The 21,976-nt window shown below is 40.8% G+C and overlaps 2 protein-coding genes across 7 annotated transcripts in view; one reads left to right on the top strand and one right to left on the bottom strand.

Annotated features, from left to right (window-relative positions):
- LOC124282488 (CD2-associated protein-like) overlaps nt 1–9,561 on the top strand; it is a 49,888-nt gene extending 40,327 nt beyond the window's left edge. For 5 of the 6 annotated variants that reach the window (XM_046718522.1, XM_046718501.1, XM_046718513.1 and 2 more), the window contains 4 exons: nt 2,756–2,865; nt 4,143–4,253; nt 4,577–4,685; nt 4,946–9,561. In XM_046718522.1, the coding sequence (XP_046574478.1) occupies nt 2,756–2,865; nt 4,143–4,253; nt 4,577–4,685; nt 4,946–5,208 (593 nt within the window). In that variant the 3' untranslated portion in view covers nt 5,209–9,561. The remainder of the gene's footprint in view (nt 1–2,755; nt 2,866–4,142; nt 4,254–4,576; nt 4,686–4,945) is intronic. The other variant, XM_046718507.1, reaches the window with a different exon arrangement.
- Nucleotides 9,562–10,561: 1,000 nt separating this feature from the next.
- LOC124282530 (nucleoporin Nup37-like) lies at nt 10,562–20,216 on the bottom strand. Its single transcript, XM_046718547.1, has 7 exons — nt 19,993–20,216; nt 19,088–19,212; nt 18,519–18,591; nt 13,316–13,501; nt 12,349–12,530; nt 11,736–11,871; nt 10,562–11,156 (listed from the first exon to the last, which is right to left on the bottom strand). Exons 1-7 carry the CDS (start codon nt 20,134–20,136, stop codon nt 11,040–11,042), a joined length of 963 nt encoding a protein of 320 aa, XP_046574503.1. The 5' UTR covers nt 20,137–20,216; the 3' UTR covers nt 10,562–11,039.
- Between the last annotated feature and the right edge of the window lie 1,760 nt (nt 20,217–21,976).

Below are 21,976 nucleotides of genomic sequence, written 5' to 3' on the forward strand. Positions count from 1 at the left end.
ACCAGTAAATTTAAAACAGTTCTCATGTGATTGGCATGGGAGAGATTAGCTTACAGTGTGAATCTGTGATTAACTCAGAAGCCTGAGACTTGAAACAATGAAGTTTTCAAAGCAAAAATAAAATATACACATGTGTATGATTTGAATAAAACTAAAGCCGACAACACCAGTATTTTGGTCCTAATTGTGTCCAGGGCATAACACCAATAAAAGAGTCTAAAAAAATGCTAACAGTAGAGGTGCAACGGTACGCCCATACCACGGTTCGTTACGTATTGCGGTACACAGCTCTCGGTTCGGTTCATTAACAATACAACTTAAGGTTCCGAGAAAAAATCTTCTTCAAATTGGGACCCAAACGAAAGTGCCTTTACATGAACTTGTTCATCCAATCGAATCAGCACGAGTTGTTGACAATGGCACAGTAATGTCAGAAATGGTAGCTACATGAAGATGTCATCTAGAATTAAATTACATGGAATTTTTGTGATGACATTCCAAAAGTAATATGCCTAAGGTGAGTAAGATATTTTCGGTACGAAAACTGAATGTACCGTAATCTCAAAGTGAATTTCGGTGTACTGAACCGAAAACAAAATACCGCGGTATACCATTTCAGCCCTAGCTAACAGTAGATTGTGGGAATCAATAGCAGAAATAAATAACTAGTCAGAGTTATATAATGCAAATGAAGTCAAAACTAAGTCTAACGTGAGATTTCACACTGTTGAAAACAAGACCAAGGCTGATAATGGCATGTCCTTGACTAGCTCAACTCATCTCCCCTTTATGTTCTCATCACTGGCTTGCCTTCATATTAACAGCCACTACTAAAGACTTGTACAGTCCTTTGTACAACTTTGTTATCCAACTTGTAATCAAATGTGTATACACCCTACTCAGTTTATGTATACCTATGTGCAAAAAAAATGAGACACATATTTCAAAATTTAAAGTATGGTACTGACTGAAGAAGACTGTTTGTTGCACCAGCGTGACAAGTGTCTTCCATGAAGCGAAAATTTGGATATGAAGTTGTCTCATTTTTTCTGCCTGTTATATCATGTATATATCAGTGTATATCATTAACTGTTTAGTTTTTGACATATTATTGACATACTATAAGAAGGTACATGTTGTGAAATATAAACGAATATAGAGACACTGTCTTTATAATGTTTACACCTGCTCTACTGTTAATGAATACAAACTTCAAGAATGTCTGTTGAACACCTACCCTGTGGAATCAGCTTAGAATATGTTCTATGCTGGTTGTAGGAGGTGACTTAATGGATCATGTGGTATGCCTCGATGACTGGGTTAATTGCATGTCCTTGTATCTGAGGAACATGGATTGTTGCTCAGTCAGTTGTCATATAGCTGGAATATTGTTGACTGGGGCGTTAAATAACAAACAATCTAACAACTGTTGATTACCTAATACCGGTACATTCCAATCATGTACAGGGATTTATCTAGACTTAAAGGATCATCGTAGTATTTTGCATCAAATCTGAGCAATGTCAATCAAAACTCCTAAATTATAATAAGTTTCCCCAGACATGCTGCGAGTGATGACAAATGTCATGGCTTTGTATCTCACTGATAAGAGGACAAATATTGAGCAACAGAGACACTTTAATGCTGAGATGGAAAATATTACATTGAATACAATGTTAAAACCTCTCTGTATTTTGAAAAAGAATTTGTTTTTATAAAAGTTCCAAATTCAAACAAAGTAATTATTCCTCCCGAAATGCCTGCCATTGGACTTACTTTGTTATCCTAGATAAATCCCTGAAGTAATGAGTAAATCATTGTGTAATCTCAGAAGAGATAAGTTTTAATTCATAGGAGTTGCTATGAAAATCATATCCATGTACCTTTGATACCATATGTATGAGATTGATCATGTATGTTGATTATTGCAAAGGGATATGTTGTATATATATGTTAATGATTTGCCTTTCGCTTCACCACTGTACTATGTCCTAGTTGATGCAGGTAGGTTGTCACAAGGTTGTATAACTTGATATTGATAACTGATTGATAATATGATGCTTGTGTTTCCGACATGACTCCACTTCAGGTAATCAGTGTGTGCAGGCCTTGTAAAAATGGAATATTGCAAACTGCTGTCAAGACAGCATCTATTGATGCACTGTCTACTTTTTACTGGGACATGTGCTGCTTGAATAGTGCTCTAGGCTTTTAGAGGGAAATAAAGCTTTTGAGTCCAGTGAAGTGTTGAGAATATATTTTCAACCTACTGTCATTGGCAATATTAAGTGACTTTGTAGTGTTTGGTTCTCTGCTTCTTTTTGTTGCATGTAGTCATTCTGGAAGCAGTCTTGCCATGTTTAGCAGAAAATAAAGAGATTAAAAAAAATACAAAATATTTTTGATCATAATAGTTATCATGGTGACCAAATTGGTTGCCAAGGTTACTAGTACATTTGTAATTGTCATGATTGCCATGGTGTGGCATGTAAAGATCTGTCATGATGGCTTGTATATATCCTGCAGTCATGGCAGCAGTGGTGGATTGTAAATATGTGATTACTTTAATAGCTATAATATGCCTACATGGTAGTCAACATGGCGTTTAAGTGCCTGTTTATGCTGCTGTGGTAGCCATTGTGATAAGTAAATTCTGCATTGGGTGCATGTAAACTTGCAAAGTTGTAAGCTTGTTAACTTCAGCTACATGTATGTAAGAAGGGTAATGGTATAACCTTCATCTCGACTGTTTCAGAAAACAATTTTGAGTCCTTGGAGCCCACCTCCCAGAAGCTGACACATTTGACAGCATCACGGGCTAAAGGACCAAAGAAGAGGCCACCGTCGACAATATTCACATTAGGGGTAAGAGTGTATGGTGATTGTGACAAAAAACTGTGGCTGATTTTGTTAGTGATGTCATGGAGAAAGAGTGAATGAGTTTCAGCATTTTATATGCAGTGCACTTATATTCGGACCGGCTTGGGACTGACTAAAAAGTCCCAATTGGACAGCAGTTCGAGGTACACAGATTTTAATGCAGTTATCACCCTTTGACGAACATACGATTGTGCATGAAACACATAATATATGGAATGGATTGAAAACACTTTGACGAAAGGATATTGAAAACCATGGAGTTGAACTCAAACTTTGAACTCAAGATCTACGTGTCGACTTTGATGCAGAAAACAGCGGACTTCCTGCTCAGTCCGGATTATAAAGCAATGTTTTAACGTGTAACTACTTTTTCGGGCCGACACTTTGGTCCGAAATCCGAAATAATGACAGTCCGAGATACAGAGCTTTTTCATTATGACAACAAAGAAGGATTACGCAAGTTCAGTCTGGTTTATACAGCAATCCGAGAAAGACAGAGTCCGAGTTGGACAGAGTGCACAGTATATGATATTACATAAGCAATTCTGATTGATGTCAGGAGAATACTTTAGCTGACCAAGACCAAACTAGTTACCCAAATATACTGATGTGGTGGGGACAAACCAAGAACCATGATCACCTAAAATTCAAACTCATGAGGTACAATGTGTGAAGCCCATTTCTGGTGTGCCCTGCCGTGATATTGCTGGAATATTGCTACAAGTGGAATAAAACCCAACTCACTCACTCAAACTCATGAGGTACAATGTGTGAAGCCCATTTCTGGTGTGCCCTGCCGTGATATTGCTGGAATATTGCTACAAGTGGAATAAAACCCGACTCACTCACTCAAACTCATGAGGTACAATGTGTGAAGCCCATTTCTGGTGTGCCCTGCCGTGATATTGCTGGAATATTGCTACAAGTGGAATAAAACCCAACTCACTCACTCAAACTCATGAGGTACAATGTGTGAAGCCCATTTCTGGTGTGCCCTGCCGTGATATTGCTGGAATATTGCTACAAGCGGAATAAAACCCAACTCACTCATTCAAACTCATGATCAGTGGATCCTGCTTCTGCGCAGGGGCATAACTGTGCACAGTTAACAGCAGCCTTTTACTCTACTATATTGACCATTTGTTATGGAGATAATCAGGTATGCAATAGCTCGTTAGAAAAGAAGTCACAGTTTTGTTCCTGATCACATAATGAGATGTTTGCAGAAAACCACAGATTGACATATTAAGTTATATTTTCAGGACAGCCCAGACAGCCCTGACCCTGAGGAACCAACATCTTCCACACCCCCAGCGGTACACACCCAGCACAACGATAGCAGGGCTCCTCCTCACCCATCTAAAGAGAAGCAGGTACATACTACCACCACTTTGGGTAGTAATTAGTACAAGGAAGTGTAATGTTTACATAGGCCACAATCAATCATTTTGTTTATATAATCAGTTTGATGTTTATATTTTGCCAGATCGTTCTGTTGATGGTAAAAATTCTAGAGTTATGTCCCTTGTTCTTGATACACAGACTTTACTGATTTTCACTCTCATTCTCTGACCGAAACATGACAAAAACGAACCTTGCTGCTGAAAATGGCAAATTCATTTATTTTGTACTTATTTGTCTTCCCAACTCAGATTTGTCAGAATCATCCTTTTTACTATTTTGTTGTTTATTTCAGTCAAGTATATTGGACATGGAGAAGAGGAGTCACTCGCACAATCAGTCAAACCACCAAGCACACAATACAGCACCACCGCGCCCACCAGAACCATCAGCATCGGGACAAGGTACAATATTGACATGATAAATCCTTGTGTTTGAAAGGCGTTTCTTGGGAGTAACGATGACAAAGTATACACAGTTCATAGATGACCACTATAATATATAGTCAACAAGTTGTTGTCCTGGAATGTTCAGGTATATGGCAAATGTTAATTGAATACTTTAAACAAATATATCTTCAAGGGACATTTCTTGGGCAGTTTGCTCATGTGTTGGTAATAATTATAATGGAGAGCCTGATGAAGATTTTACTGTTTTGCGGCAGGTGGGGCAGCCATGGCTAAGGCTCTGGAGGAGGTGCAGCGAGAATTACGGGAACTACGAGCAAACACAGTGAGTCGAAGCACCTACGCAGAGATGAGGGCTGACTATGACCGACTCAAGCATGACGTAGATAGCTTCAAATCCTCCTCCACAAAGAAGATCCGAGAGCTGATGATGGAGGTGGACGAGGAGAAGAAACTGAGGCTCAACACACAGGTGGAGATTGAGCGCATCAAGAAACTGCTGGCAGAAACCAATGTGTGAACTTGAGGCACATCACACCAATGTAATCCAACATATAGAGGAACAGTAGCCAAGGGCACAGCAGGAACTCCGCAGAACACAGAGACAGGTGCTCTCAGACAGACATAGTGTACCCTGACAAACACCGTGATGTTGACACGAACAATTTATGTCTGTAATGTTCAGAAGAAATTGCCTACTTACTCATTAAGTGTATCCTATAATGAATATGGACCAAACAGTGATGTTGAAATGCTCATCTCTGAGCCTTCTTCAAGCTATTGGCATTCTCATTTATACCTCCACAGGATAAGAAAAGGATCAAAATGTAGATATGCTTGTGATATACAGATGTTGTATAAACACGTATATCATGTGGCGGTAGATAATAGTAGACACATGGTTACAATGCGTTGACTCTCATGAGATCTTATCAACATGGTTGTTAAGTGCTTCGCCACGTTTGAGAAAACTGGGTTCAACTTTTGTCTAACATTTCCAGCTATAGCCCCAGGTTCGGATGGTATCCTGTGTAGTATGAATGTTAACATGTCAGGAATGAGACAGGAGAGAGTGGCTTGTGCCTCTCACAATGTCTGTGTGCTGTATAATACTGCTGGGGGCCTGAGACACAAGCACTGGGAACCTGGGTGTGAAGCTTGTGCTGTGATATCTCCAGGTCTTGGAGATGCTGGCTAAGTAGAGCTGCTTTGTTGTAAATGTGCTGGTCTGACTGACCAAGTGGACATCACTTGTCCATGGATCATGCTGATGGCCACTTTCTACATTCCATTGTGGGCCATATGCCTATGTGTACTATGATATTAATGCTAATCCTGATATCACACAGCATTATCCTTTCTCTATGTTGCATTTTTTAACTTGCCAAATATTTCTTATTCCTGATTATATGTATCCATGCTTGTTATGTAACTAATCTGAGGGGAAATAGTCTAGGCTGAACATATTGTGTACTCAGCTGTAACTGTATGTAAAAGCGCCCTTAAGAAATTCCACTGTCACATGATGAAGAAACATCTCCATATCTGCTTGCATACTGCTTTGTCACTTGACAGAAAGACTCCTGTCACATGATGCATAGACCCGTCACTTGATGGAGAAGATCCTCTGGTATTTGAGGAAGCTGCCTCTGTCACTTGTTGGAGAGACTCCTTTGTCCCTTGATATTTAGGCTCTCTCTCCCAGGATGGAGAGACACCTCTGGTATTTGAGGAAGCTGCCTCTGCTATTTGTGGGAGAGACTCCTCTGTCCCTGGATACAGGGTATTCTCTCTCCCTGGATGGAGAGACACCTGGTATTTGATGGAGAGACACCTCTGGTATTTGATGGCAAGACTCCTCGGTCACTGGATGGAGAGGTTCCTCTCCCTGGATGGAGAAGATCCTTTCTTCCTGGATAGAGAGATACCTCTGGTATTTAAGGAAGATGCCTCACTTGATGGAGAGACTCCTCTGTGCTGGTATAGACAGACCTTTGTCGCTCAAGGAGAGACTACTTTAGACACCCCTCTGTCCCTGGATAGAGAGAGAGGCTTCTCAACTGGATGGAGAAACGTCTCTTCCACTAGATGGAAACCAGATGTCTGGTGACCCCATTTCTAATCATGATGTAATTCCTGTATGTGTTCTGAAGAGCACAAGTTACCGGTATATGTATCAAAATTAAACCATACATTATGTAGTGACATCAGCTATGAAATGTATTGTTATTATATACTGTTATATCCAAGGATGCTTTATAGTATATCGTTTTGTACATTTCTATTTTACTTTGTTGATTTTGAAAACTATTTTATTGAAGTACATGCTTATAGAATACACATCAAGCTTAATTCCTCGGCTAACATTCCTGCATCTTGGATGACAAAAGCTTCATACACAGCAACACTCCTCGCATATCGGTCATGATGAGGTGATCTCAAAGGGAGATAATTCTGTTAACGCTTTTAGCATATATTTTATCATCTCTTTTTGTAAGCTAATTTATTTTAGATCAACTTTAATCATCTTTATACTATTTATAGAGCATTTCAGCTCAGCTTTGTATTAACAGAGTTTGCTGACTGTTCAGCGAAGATCTGCTCTTTGATTTGTGCAGGCATCATGTAGGCATGTTGTATGCAAACCTTTCTACTTTACAGTAGGCATTGATTGTACCCCGTTCGGGTGTAATATAGGTATGAGTGTAGTACATGTTGCTCACACCAGTTGTTGTAGGCACTGTGTGTAGGCCTGCCTGTAGTGTGCTCTTCTCTCCTGTAGGCATTAATTATACCTCGTAGACCTGTCGGCCATGTCATTCCCATGTTTAGTGGGCATCAAGAGTGTACGCTTGCTTGTTGTATGTGAAAATTCCACGTTGGCTTTACTTCTAAGCCTCATTGTTAGTATGACCTGGTCCTTGAAAGGCAACAATATGGGCGTGTTACAGTGTTTAGGGCATTATGTTTTTGACATTTACCACATATTTCTAAAACAAGGTAACATTCTGTGGGTGGAGTCATCCATTATTGCATGATGTAGGCTTTTCCACTAATGGCTGTGCCATTCATTATGGGTGGTGTTATTTAATGTAGTGTGCAGTTGGCAGACTTTAACCATGTCATGTGGGCTGGGCTGCTGGATGGAGACTATTGGATGTGCAGTTCAGCATTACCAATGGTGGTGTCATTCAAAGGTTCTGTAGGTTGTCTTTCAATGTATCCTGAGATACAGCAAGGGATGTTAAATGTAAAGGTCAAAAGGAATGTAATGAACAAGATTCTCTTTGTTGCCCTATCTCATAATGTCAGCAGATATTCATCATGATACTGTGGATTAGCCCACATATTTGCCAGTTACCTGCTATGTCATTTATAAGATCTGTTTTTGACACTTTTTCTATTTTTCCTTGCTCCTTTTAAAGCTTGATATTGAAAGATCTGAGTGATAATTGGAATGAATTCCTTCTTGAAATTGTATCTGATGCTGATGAATGAAAATCTTGATCCACCATGGGACTGTATATAAGTTAATGTTGGTAGGAAGTAGATTAGATACTGTGTGGGTTTAATGCTTTACATGACCAGTCTGCTGTAAGGCATGAGTTATCACGACTAGCCATCTGTGTAAAACTGGGCATCACACGACTAGCCTGCTGTGTGCATGTAGTGCATCAAGTTTCAAGTCTAGCCTTCTGCATAACCATGGTAATTTGGACTAGCTTTCTATGTAGCATTGTATGTCACGTGGCTAGCCTTCTGTATAGCTTTGTGTATCACACAACTGGCCTGCTTTGTGGCCGTGGTCCCTGAAATGACGAGTATGCTGTGTAGCACGGTCTATAACATGACTGGCCAGCCATGTTGTATGGTGCATCTAATGACAAGTCTGCTGAGTAGAAAGCTTAGCTGACTGTGTAGCATGCTGCATCCTGACTTGTTAGTGTAACATATTATATCAAATGCCTTGGCTGCTCTGGGTATGGTGCGTCACATGACCTGGTACATCACATGATTAGCCTGTGTAGCCTAGTGCGTCACATGACTAGCCTGTGCAACCTGGTACATCACATGATTAGCCTGTGTAGCCTAGTGCATCACATGACTAGCCTGTGCAACCTGGTACATCACATGATTAGCCTGTGTAGCCTAGTGCATCACATGATTAGCCTGTGCAACCTGGTACATCACATGACTAGCCTGTGTAGTATAATGCATCACAAGACTAGCCTTCTTTGTAGCATAGCACATCACATGACTAGTCTATGCAACCTGGTACATCACAACATGACTAGTCTGTGCAACTTGGTACATCACATGACTACCCTGTGTAGCATAGTGCATTAAATGACTAGCCTCCTGTGTAGCATGGTGCATAGCATGACTAGCCAGGGAGTAGCCAGCTGTGTACCATAGTAGTGGATCACATTACTAGCATGTTGTGTAGTATGATGCATAACATGACTAGTATGACTAGCAAGTTGTGTAGCATGGTAGCAATAACAGCTGGCTAAAGAAGCATCACATGACTAGCCCGCTGTGTACTGTGGTAGGTCACATGACTAGTCTGCTGTGGACAAGCTGAAATGCTTTGTCAGCATTGCACTTCTGACACTGTGCGATAAAACCATGAATATCAAGTTAGTGATGAATTTTCATATCATTACATGTTACACATACCAGAAACAAACCTGTGAATATATTACATTGTTTAATGGTGTATTTATTACAAATATATCTCTACTGTATGTCTTTATTTAGGTTTACATTTTATCATCATTACATCATGCACATTTATTCTATTTGTGTATATATTTGTACATTGATCATATTTGCCTGTACACTTTGCTCGATACACTTTATATATCGCTAAGAGGCGTGTCTGTTGTTTGTTCTCACCATGGCTATGGATGTATCAACCTATCCTCATGTGCATGTATGTAAGGATTGTTCAAAAGATTGTGGGGTGAGTGAGAATGGTTTTACACGCTTTTAGCAATATTCCGGCAGGGGACACCATAAATGGACTTCATACATTGTACCCGTGTGGGGAATTGAACCAGGGTCTTTGGCGTGACAAGCTAACCCATCGCCCCTGATGTAATGGGGTCCGCCGCCACACTAATCCGGGGGGGCAGGGTGTACTATCGGTTATTGTCACGCTGAGCTTGTACTGGGTAATTGTGTCCTCAAGATTTGGTACAAACAGGTACAGAACAATACTGCGGCATTTTCGACGGAATGTACTAATACGTAGAGAGCCAGTAATGTCAAAACAGCGTAGCGCTATGAAGTAATATAACTGCTAGTAGTACACGAACACCACCTGGTGCAGAAAAATCACTGGCGAACCCCATTTGAGTAAGACCTCAGTTTGATAGGAATCCACTTTCTCAAACAGACGTTCTGAATTAGAATATGCCGTCAAGACTGTGATTGAAAATGCTGACTGTTTCTCTGGACGGTCTAAGCAGACTGTCATACATACCAGATTACACAGGCACAAACTGACACGAAATGATTCTGAAAGAAATCACATTTTGAGCAACCGATCGGGTCTACGAAAGAAAAAGACAAACACATGTTCCAAAACAGAAAAATGCGCATGCTGTTTTGCACACTAAAATACTGACAAGCAGAGATTTGGATGCTAAACATTTTCACAAATTTTAGATAGCAGTGACATGCAGTGGACTCCCATTAAGTGCGCTTTTTTTCTTTGATGATCTATGAAAATGTCTTTGGTAAAGAAGCTTTCCGCAGAATTTCCAAATTCTCTGTTATAAAACTACGGAGCATATGACTCACTTGGGATACTTGTTCTCTTTAAGTGGATGCTATCTTTCTTCTACATATTTACAAAACAACCTGACTTTCAAAAATCCAAAATTTATTTGAGGTATGTACAATGTGGGTGACATTCAGGCATATTTCAGTTGCCTTAATGAGTAAGGGGGCACTACAGAGTTGGACATGAGCTGCCCACAATCTGACGGCTGGAGTTTGGGCTCCTCAGTATGATCAAGATTGGACATGCCCTTCAGTTCAGAGACAAGTGAAAATTCCGTAGGACGACATTTCTTCTTCCATATTGAATTATGATGTTACAAATACCGCAAGTCTGTAATGAGCTGTGGACCATGTTGATTATATCTCATGGTGTCCATCACACTTCTGTCACAAAATGCCACTTGAGAGCCCTTCAGTGGGCTTGGGATGCAATTGGCATCTCCCTGTGATACTGATGCATCCCTGTCACCATGATGAACTGCATCCCCAACCCAGGGGTGACTGCACTGTCTGTGAATGATGTGTCCCTGGAATGCAGCAGTATTCCTGCATCTCACGGCCTCATGCAGACTCCACCACCCACAGATGCACCTTCTTGTCTCCCCCGACGGCGATGATGGGCAGGGTGTGGTGCCACGTCAGGCCATATGCCACCTGCAGACTGGCGTTCACATGGAGCTGCAAACGGAAACATGACGTGAACACTGGAATAAACATACAATTTGTCGCTTCTGAAACTAAATTATCAATTACTCCAACATTTGGTGCTGTTTATGTGTTCAGGAGAGAATGTTACAACTGACAGTATACCAGCGATATCACAGCACCCTGGTATCTGAGTGTGAACCTTGCAAATCAGTTTTCCACACAGAAGAACTGTAGTAAAATATGCATGCATGAATGACTTGCTTACAATGATAATGGCAACTACTCCTAGTGATGTCTCAGTCACATCACCTTATTGAGAACCCGTGAAGATGTGGGTTACGGTTGACAAATCACACTTGTCATACTGTGGCAACTAATGGGACTGTGCAGACTAGACTATTTGCAGATTGCACTCAACATGGTCAAAGCTGGAATAATGCTGAGTGTGGTATTGAACAACAAACAACATGGTACATTCAGATAGAAGCAGTGTACAATCAGCTCCTGATTCAGTGTCCCATGTGACTATTATAGTCTAGCCCTCAACAGAACATACCACTTTGAGGTAGCAAGTGTATTTCATGTGTGTTTTGCATTAGCTTGACAAACCTGCTGATGTCGAGTGTTGAAGACCTTGACTTGTCGTCCAGGACGACCAATGGTTGCTAGTAGACTCTGGTGACATCGGGCAAACTTGAAATACTTTGTTCCCTCAATGTGAGCTTGGCGTTTTTCAATGGGTTGACTACAACAGAACTTGAATTGTTAGTACAAACACCAAACATGCACCAGAGAGCGGAAGATCGCGGGTTCAATCCCCGACCGGGTCATAGCAAAAGACGTTAAAATATGGTACTTGTTGTTCCCTGCCTGGCCCTCGGCATTAATGGGTACAACAAGGACTGGTTGGTTTGGAGTCAGTATAATGTGTCTGAGGGGGGTATTCATGCTCACTGTGGCATGGTATCTCAGTGGGCTAGCACTATAAAAAAACAGCTTCAGTCTGGGCTAGTACAAGCAGCCACACATACACATACACACGCATACACGTCGTCATATGAGCGAAATATTCCCATTTCACCTCACCTCACCTCCTTAAGTTAACCCATGAGCCTACATCTGAGTGTTAAGGTTTGACTGTTACTAACTGCACTATGAGATCATTTAGTATTTTGTTTTGTAATATCTGACTATAACCATGGTAACAAATGAGGTAGCTCACCTGGACACTGATGTATCGAAGATAAGCCAGTCTGTCCCTGCAATAGCTCCCACCTGCAGACTGCTGTGTCTTGACCAATCAGCAGCCAGCAAGGGCACCTGACCACAACTGAGACTCATGATTGGTTGCTGGTTTGTCAGACTGAAAATCCTAATCACACCATTCTTCTGTCCAACTAAAATCTGAAACATTCACAACTTGATGTAGGTGCAGAAGAACATAGAAGACTCCCACCCACTGTTGCCATGACAACACTTATCTGCTATTAGTTCAATGTCTATGAATCAAGGAATCCATTACATTGAAGGACTAGTCTTGAAACTTTCACATGATTGATGAGTGCTAACCGAGTACAGAAATAAATGTTCTGGCCCCGATTTCTCGAAACAAACTTAAGTCTTGAGTTTTGACTTAAGTTCAAATTTTTACTCAAATTTGAGAAAATGCATTTCCCAGAATGAACTGAAATCGATATTAAACTCAAACATAGTAGACAACTTGAGTTTGGTGAATAGAATACTTAAGTATTTTGGGCTTTTTTATTAAAAAAATGCAGCTGAGTTCAAAATTCAGCTGTTTCAAATTGTCAAACTCAGTTTGAAATTTGAGTAAGAACTTAAGTTTGTTTCGAGAAATCGGGGCCTGGAGAAATCGTCTGAGTTCATTATTTGTGCACATCAACCTGACACTTTTCCACTATAAGAACAATGCTAGTAGGACACTGATATAAAATTCAATATATTTCAGTCAGTTCGGTTCTAATGCTATATTTCTGGCCAGCCAAATCAATATCACTGAAGCAAATCCAATTTCACATGGAACCAAATTTAAAACATAATAAAAAGATTGCATTTCTTGTGCATGTTGGAAGCAGTGACAGACAAAAACACACTGTCTCTAACAAACCTCCCAGTCCCCTCACTGAACACATTAAATTGTAGGTCCATGTTAGATGCTCCAGTCTTACTTTGAGTGGCTCCTCTGAGTGCCAGCAGACACTCATGCCGGGAGAGGTCAGCTGGAACACCAGCAGCTGTTGACCCTCTGTTGACCATATTCGGCAGGTCAGATCATCACTAGTACTGGCAAACTTTGACCCATCCCCAGGGTCAAAGGTCACATCATTGACAAAGTCATTATGACCGGAAAATGTCTGTAAATTAAACACATCTTGGTTACAGCGTGAGAAATAACATATTTATAAACACTAGATGTCTCTAGAAGACACATAAAGGACACAAATATCCAATAGCTTCCAAGGATTATTTATCCTAAGTAATAACACATATCATGATACAAGTTGGTGATCTGCAAAACGATACACAGAGGTACAGATAAGCTGCGTATCTGCATAATTTACGCAAATATTTATGTGAAAACACAATTCCTATTATGCCTATTGCGTACAAGTATATGAAGTCTTGTAAATACTCAATAAATGTGATCATACATGTGTACACACAGAAATGTCAAATCTTTGTTTGTGCGCCAGTGGATAGATAAAACTGAAGTATATTGACAGGTTCTATTTCAGGACATGAACTTGCCAACTTGCAGTCTTTCTTATCATTTCTCATATTACTGATCAAATGTAAATCACAAACACTAACATTTATACTTTATTATATTTTTAAAATTAATGGAAAATGGCAAAATACCCAGTTGAGTTTGAATGAAGTGAGTAGAATTTATTTGGTTACTTGAAGGAAAATTAGGATACCCAGTTGAGATGAACACAAGCGAGTACATAACCCATTGACCCAAAATGTTATCTGTAGCTCTGATGTTATCTGTAGCTCTGATGTTATCTGTAGCCATGATGTTATCTGTAGCCCTGATGTCATCTGTAGCTCTGATGTCATCTGTAGCTCTGATGTTATCTGTAGCCCTGATGTTATCTGTAGCCCTGATGTTATCTGTAGCTCTGATGTTATCTGTAGCTCTGATGTTATCTGTAGCCCTGATGTTATCTGTAGCTCTGATGTTATCTGTAGCCGTGATGTTATCTGTAGCCCTGATGTTATCTGTAGCTCTGATGTTATCTGTAGCTCTGATGTTATCTGTAGCCCTGATATAATCTGTAGCTCTGATGTTATCTGTAGCTCTGATGTTATCTGTAGCCCTGATGTTATCTGTAGCTCTGATGTTATCTGTAGCCCTGATGTTATCTGTAGCCCTGATGTAATCTGTAGCTGATGTTATCTGTAGCTCTGTTATCAGTAGCTCTGATGTTATCTGTAGCCCTGATGTTATATGTAGCTCTGATGTTTTCTGTAGCTCTGTAGCCCTGATGTTATCTGTAGCCCTGATGTTATCTGTAGCTCTGATGTTATCTGTAGCTGATATTATCTGTAGCCCTGATGTTATCTGTAGCCCTGGTGTTATATGTAGCTGTTATCTGTAGCTCTGATGTTATCTGTAGCCCTGATGTTATCTGTAGCCCTGATGTTATCTGTAGCTCTGATGTTATCTGTAGCTCTGATGTTATCTGTAGCCCTGATGTTATCTGTAGCTCTGATGTTATCTGTAGCCCTGATGTTATCTGTAGCCCTGATGTTATCTGTAGCTATCTGTAGCTCTGATGTTATCTGTAGCCCTGATGTTATCTGTAGCTCTGATGTTATCTGTAGCTCTGATGTTATCTGTAGCCCTGATGTTATCTGTAGCTCTGATGTTATCTGTAGCCGTGATGTTATCTGTAGCCCTGATGTTATCTGTAGCTCTGATGTTATCTGTAGCTCTGATGTTATCTGTAGCCCTGATATAATCTGTAGCTCTGATGTTATCTGTAGCTCTGATGTTATCTGTAGCCCTGATGTTATCTGTAGCTCTGATGTTATCTGTAGCCCTGATGTTATCTGTAGCCCTGATGTAATCTGTAGCTGATGTTATCTGTAGCTCTGTTATCTGTAGCTCTGATGTTATCTGTAGCCCTGATGTTATATGTAGCTCTGATGTTTTCTGTAGCTCTGTAGCCCTGATGTTATCTGTAGCCCTGATGTTATCTGTAGCTCTGATGTTATCTGTAGCTGATATTATCTGTAGCCCTGATGTTATCTGTAGCCCTGGTGTTATATGTAGCTGTTATCTGTAGCTCTGATGTTATCTGTAGCCCTGATGTTATCTGTAGCCCTGATGTTATCTGTAGCTCTGATGTTATCTGTAGCTCTGATGTTATCTGTAGCCCTGATGTTATCTGTAGCTCTGATGTTATCTGTAGCCCTGATGTTATCTGTAGCCCTGATGTTATCTGTAGCTATCTGTAGCTCTGATGTTATCTGTAGCCCTGATGTTATCTGTAGCTCTGATGTTATCTGTAGCTCTGATGTTATCTGTAGCCCTGATGTTATCTGTAGCCCTGATGTTATCTGTAGCTCTGATGTTATCTGTAGCCCTGATGTTATCTGTAGCTCTGATGTTATCTGTAGCTCTGATGTTATCTGTAGCCCTGATGTTATCTGTAGCTCTGATGTTATCTGTAGCCCTGATGTTATCTGTAGCTCTGATGTTATCTGTAGCCCTGATGTTATCTGTAGCCCTGATGTTATCTGTAGCTCTGTAGCCCTGATGTTATCTGTAGCCCTGATGTTATCTGTAGCCCTGATGTTATCTGTAGCTCTGATGTTATCTGTAGCCCTGATGTTATATATAGCCCTGATGTTATCTGTAGCTCTGATGCTATCTGTAGCTCTGATGTTATCTGTAGCCCTGATGTTATCTGTAGCCCTGATGTTATCTGTAGCTCTGATGTTATCTGTAGCCCTGATGTTATCTGTAGCCCTGATGTTATCTGTAGCTATCTGTAGCTCTGATGTTATCTGTAGCTCTGATGTTATCTGTAGCTCTGTTATCTGTAGCTCTGATGTTATCTGTAGCTCTGATGTTATCTGTAGCTCTGACGTTATCTGTATCCCTCACGTTATCTGTATCCCTGATGTTATCTGTAGCTCTGACGTTATCTGTAGCCCTGACGTTATCTGTAGCCCTGACGTTATCTGTAGCCCTGACGTTATCTGTAGCCCTGATGTTATCTGTAGCTCTGATGTTATCTGTAGCCCTGATGTTATCTGTAGCTCTGATGTTATCTGTAGCCCTGATGTTATCTGTAGCTCTGATGTTATCTGTAGCTCTGACGTTATCTGTAGCCCTGAGGTTATCTGTAGCTCTGATGTTATCTGTAGCTCTGATGTTATCTGTAGCTCTGATGTTATCTGTAGCTCTGTAGCCCTGATGTTATCTGTAGCTCTGATGTTATCTGTAGCTCTGTAGCCCTGATGTTATCTGTAGCCCTGATGTTATCTGTAGCTTTGATGTTATCTGTACCTCTGATGTTATCTGTAGCCCTGATGTTATCTGTAGCTCTGGATACAGCAAGATTATTGCATATGGCATGGTATGATTTCTCAAATTAAAGGTCACATGCAACGTAAAACACAACTTTTCAGATTCTGATACCTTTCGGTATGGACTTACGGAAACAAAACCTCAAAAATGCAAATTCAACTTATAAAGTTGAAAAAAAATGCGATGAAAAAAAACCCGCATGAAATCGGAGTTCAAACTATTCACTAATTTTCCCCCAGCGCTTGGGGGAAAAGTGGTTTCAACAGCTGGGCTGCGCTCATAGCACATGCGCAGTGAAATAGGTTCGCGCAGCTTGGAAGCGGGTTGTCCGGTGAATACACGGTGAAGGCTTTAGTGTGAGCTATTCTTCTAATGTTTTGTTGATATTGCACAGGAGCGAGCTTTTTATATGTTATGACAGTAGATTACCGATTTAACTGTTCATAAAATTTCATTTGTCTATTTCACCACACGTTCTTCTTACCGAGTCACTTTCACAGTTCGATACTTAATGGCAATGTCATTATTTAGCGTTGACAGAATTTGTAACTGTGATATAGATATGTCGTTGTCACAGACCAAACTCAATGTCTGTTTTAGTGACACCTATGTGTCTGCCTACCTGTCTGCCAATGACAATATTCAATACACAACTTCGATCACTGACCACATGCAATTTGAACTTAACACCTATCAGGGGTGTCCTCCCATTTGTGAGAACTCCCAGTTGTGAGACACATTAATTAATAGTTCAGTGCACACAGGTGGTGCTTCCCCATCCCTACGATGAAAGTGGGAAGAGCCCTGTTGCTGAAGAGTACCCACAGGAGGCATAGTTCATTAATGAGTTAATTACACAGAAGACATTGTTCAGGTTGAAGGTGAGGTGAGGTGAGGTGATATTCTACTTTTAACGCCTCGTGATCGGAAAGAATAGGTTTTGCTCATATGGATTAATTATAGTTACAACAGTGTATTGCTAGATCAAACCACGGCTGAGTTGGTAACTAAGCTTTCAAATGATCCTTAAGCTGGTTTTATAGTGCTAGCTCACTGAGATACCTGCCGCAGTGAAGCATGAATACCCCACTCAGACACATTATATACTGACTCGAGCCGACCAGTCCTTGTTGTACCCATTAATGAGTAGGCCAGGCAGGGACCAACAAGTACCATATTTTGGGAGTTCTTTGGTGGAGTGACCCGGTCTGGGATCAAACAAGCGACCTTCCGCTATCCGGGTGGAGGCTCTAACATTACTATTACACAGACAGGCACATGTGATACTTGAAGATGCATTTATTGTTTTCAATAGATACTGAAATACTGAAAAAGCATGTATTTATTGTGAACTGGTGATATATACACACACACAATTGTTGAAGGCCTGCCATAATGGACGTTACACTTGAGGTGCACACCCACCTGGGAGCTCTGAAAGGGCAGTCAAAGAAGTTAATAAATACATTTGGATTAATTATAGTTACATACAGTTGTTTATAGATTTTTCAAAACACGTGATAATTCTGTTTTAAAATTAATTTTTTTGGTTGCATGTGATCAGACAATTGCACCCAGTTACCATTCACAAAGTGTTTAGTGGAACAGTAGGCTTCAAGTAAGAGTTGATACAGTATCTGAGGCCCTACTCTGCAGGCATTGATGCCATCTGATCATCAGTTTATCATATTTGTACACCCACCCATTCCACAACGATGGTAAAAAGGTCTGATGTTTCCAACCTGCCAGTACCCTGTGTAGCAGTGTCTGACTCATTCCTTATACACAATGAACATTGAGCTACGTCGCACTGAATGATTTCTCACCTGCTCTGTGTGATTATCTTTGCCATCAGAGCGGAATAGATTCAACTTGTAGTCTTCCCCAGCAGACACAAAACTGAAAATAGAGGAATTATCTGGTATAATTGAGGCACAAAACCTGAAGTGAGTGAGTAATTTTGGTTTTAAAAGTTTAGCTCACACAAAAAGATAGTTTGAGTGAATTAGGTTTAATATCACGGCAGGGGACACCAGAAAATGGGCTTCACACAATGTACCCACGTGGGGAATCAAACCCAGGTCCTCAGCTAGCCGAGGCAACGCTTTAAGCACTAGGCTACCCCAACACCCCGCTTCTAACTGGAAATGTTCAGATAAGTTGCTCTTGAGAGTGAGTGAGTGTAGTTTTAGACCACTCTTAGCAATATTCCAGCAATATCATGGCAGGGGACACCAGAAATGGGCTTGACATATTGTACCCATGTAGGGAATCGAACCCACGTCTTCGGCGTGACGAGCGAATGCTTTAACCACCTGGCTACCCCACTGCCTGTATCAAGGCATGATCTTCTAATGACGTAGGAAAGACTCTCCATGACCAGCCAATGTGTTACCTGATGTTCTTGGGCAGGACACTGAGGGATGTGGAAGGACTCCAGGCTAGGGCTGTGGTGTTGGTAGCCGACTGGAAGTCATGGATACAAGCGTACTGGACCCCGTCAACCGTAGCATCCTCTTCCTGCATTAAACATACACAACCATCATATGAGTGAGTAAGTTTTACACTGCTCTTAGAAAGATTCCAGCAATATCACGACAGAGGACACCAGATTGACTTCACACATTGTACCCATGTGGGGAATCGAACCCCGGTTTTGAGCTTGAAAAGCGACACTTCAACCACCATGCTTCCCAACCACCACACAATCACATACACTCAACCTATTGCTTGTACATACATAACACTCAAGTTGTTAATGACACATACATATTTTGGATTTAAAATAGCACTGCATTATTGCATAGAGAATTGAACAAGAGCTAAAAATACAGTTGGTTAACCTACCACGAGTTTGGTTGTCACAACTAGTGCCAGAACCTAAATAATGATCAAGCACTGCAAATGGTACATACACTGTATGAGACAGGACCTATGTAAATATCGAGATTATTTGATGTACAAAATAGCATTATTATCTAAATAAATTAGGATCATCTCGGGAAAGATTTCCGCCCGTAACCACCGTATTTTTTAAAATCATTATATGACTAAGAATATATTCGTCTATGTTTTTTTTATAAACAGCCTATACCTAACCCTAAAATCTAGCCCCAAACCTAACCCTAAACCCTTGAAATAATCATAAGGAATAAAATACGGGGGTTACGGGCGGAACTCTTACCTAATCTCGTCATATCATCCTTAATAGAAGCATAATACAGTATGATACTAGTGTGTGGTATATGTTTATTGCCACGAACTTAGGATACTCAGAGGTATGAAAGTGATTCTCATAACCTGAAATCGGCAAGTGAAGATAGAAATTCGGGAGGAGGTGGCGACGGCTAGTAATTGTGAGCTCCACTCGAAGGGTGAGAATTCCACACACTGAACCACATCGTGACATGGGATAGTGTATGCAGTACTGCGACCGTCCTCCATATTTCAAACACAAAATAAATCACATGTGCGACCGGTTTGTTTTGGCGCTTCCTACTTCACGGGAAATAGAGTTACGTCCCCTATCATAACACTCAGAATAACTCGTGCTTTTCCGGATATAATCGGTATTACCGAAGCGCATAAACACTCATTCGTGACCCCATTCGTAACTACTCGCCCCTTTCCGTGACCCACTCGTGTTATTCCGGGACAAGCCGAATAGCGGTTATGGAAAGAGGCGAGTGGTGACGAATGATAACAAGCATCGATAGGGGGACGAGTCTTCTTTGAGTTTACGGAAAGAGGCGAGTGGTGACGAATAGAACGTTACAGATAAATAGAATAATTTATGTGTCTGCTGAAATGTGATGTATCCGTCATCTCGTGACGTTTAACACAAAACGCCATATTTAACTCGTAGCTCCGCTACTCGTGAAAATGTCACGTTTTTCACGACACTTGATGACAGATAAATGATACATCATGCGCGGATCCAGAGGGGGGGTGGGGTGCGGGGGTGCGCACCCCCCAAGAGTGTTCCAAATGTACTACATGTTTTATGCCCAGGGTTCCGAGGATTGGGGTGCACCCCCAAAACGAAAATCCTGTATCCGCCCCTGTACATGATATTTCACGAGACACAGGAAATATCCTTAAGAACTTTGTTGTTTATAAATCAATACGATCGTGGTTACTCGGTCAAATAAAATAGTGTTTGTTTTCTCTGTACTCACCAATATCTTCATACCTATTTAGTAACCTTTTAATGCGGCGCCGTTCTAATAAAGTTTGTTCAATGGACACTAGCATACCAAGGCATGCAGCATGAATGACAGAATACAGTCTTGCAGTAAAATGTGTTTTTTTATAACTAGATGTTCAAAGGAACTGCGGAATGTGCATCTGTATCTATCCTGGTCGTCCACTGACAGATTGCCACTTAGTTTGCTCTGTGTTCTTTTTGCGATGTCTCTCCACCAGCCATTGTCGAGTAGTAGATCATCTTATTTAGATGTTCTTGACGTTAGACGTTGTCAGTAAATAAAATCAGTTTTACAGCGAAGAAACACGTACATATTTAGAAATGTAGATTACAATGCATGGAAAATACAATTTGCGTTTCAGTTTTTCAAAGCCACAAGCTCCAGAGCAGTGGGGCGTCCTTATACAAGCACTACCCAAAACATCTTGCTTCTCGTATTCCATAAGTATGTGTTTGTGTGAATAATGCATTTGTTAAAAGTAGGGTTCTGTATTGGCACATAGACTGTATTGTAATATAGAGCGATTCGGGTCACCGTAAGGCGAGACGTATTGTGATAGACTGGAAGCTAAACAAGTGAGTGACCATACTGATGGTATGTTTGTAGATCCTAATTACGAAGGCAAACATTTTTTCAACCGGATACATCGGTTCTCGGACACAATATTGCAACAGATGTCGTTCGAAAATCGTATACCTGCCTGTACTACCTAGACTTGCACAATACCGTGGGAGAAACTAGGTCGACATGTAAGCAGGCAATCATGATCACTTTTTGACAAATGGTACAAGCAGCCTGTCGGTGTTATAAATACCGCTGTGTTGTTGAGATGTCAGTCTTTGTCCGTGTAACTTCCGAATGTTATAGTGTCACGCGCTCAGTACCATGATTCGCACCTGGCACATATATAAGAATTAACACAAGACTTAACATAAGGCTTAACCACGTATAGAAGGCTCGATAGGACGAGTTTGTTATTCAACGCTGCAAGAAATCTATGTAGTCCACACACCCACCCACCTAATAACTTCATCGGCGGATGTAATGTGACTTATCGCCCGATTTGTTGGGAGCAG

This window comes from Haliotis rubra, unplaced genomic scaffold (genome assembly GCF_003918875.1).
Source record: "Haliotis rubra isolate DU_JTF1 unplaced genomic scaffold, ASM391887v1 Scf109, whole genome shotgun sequence".
Classification (NCBI taxonomy): Eukaryota; Metazoa; Mollusca; class Gastropoda; order Lepetellida; family Haliotidae; genus Haliotis; species Haliotis rubra.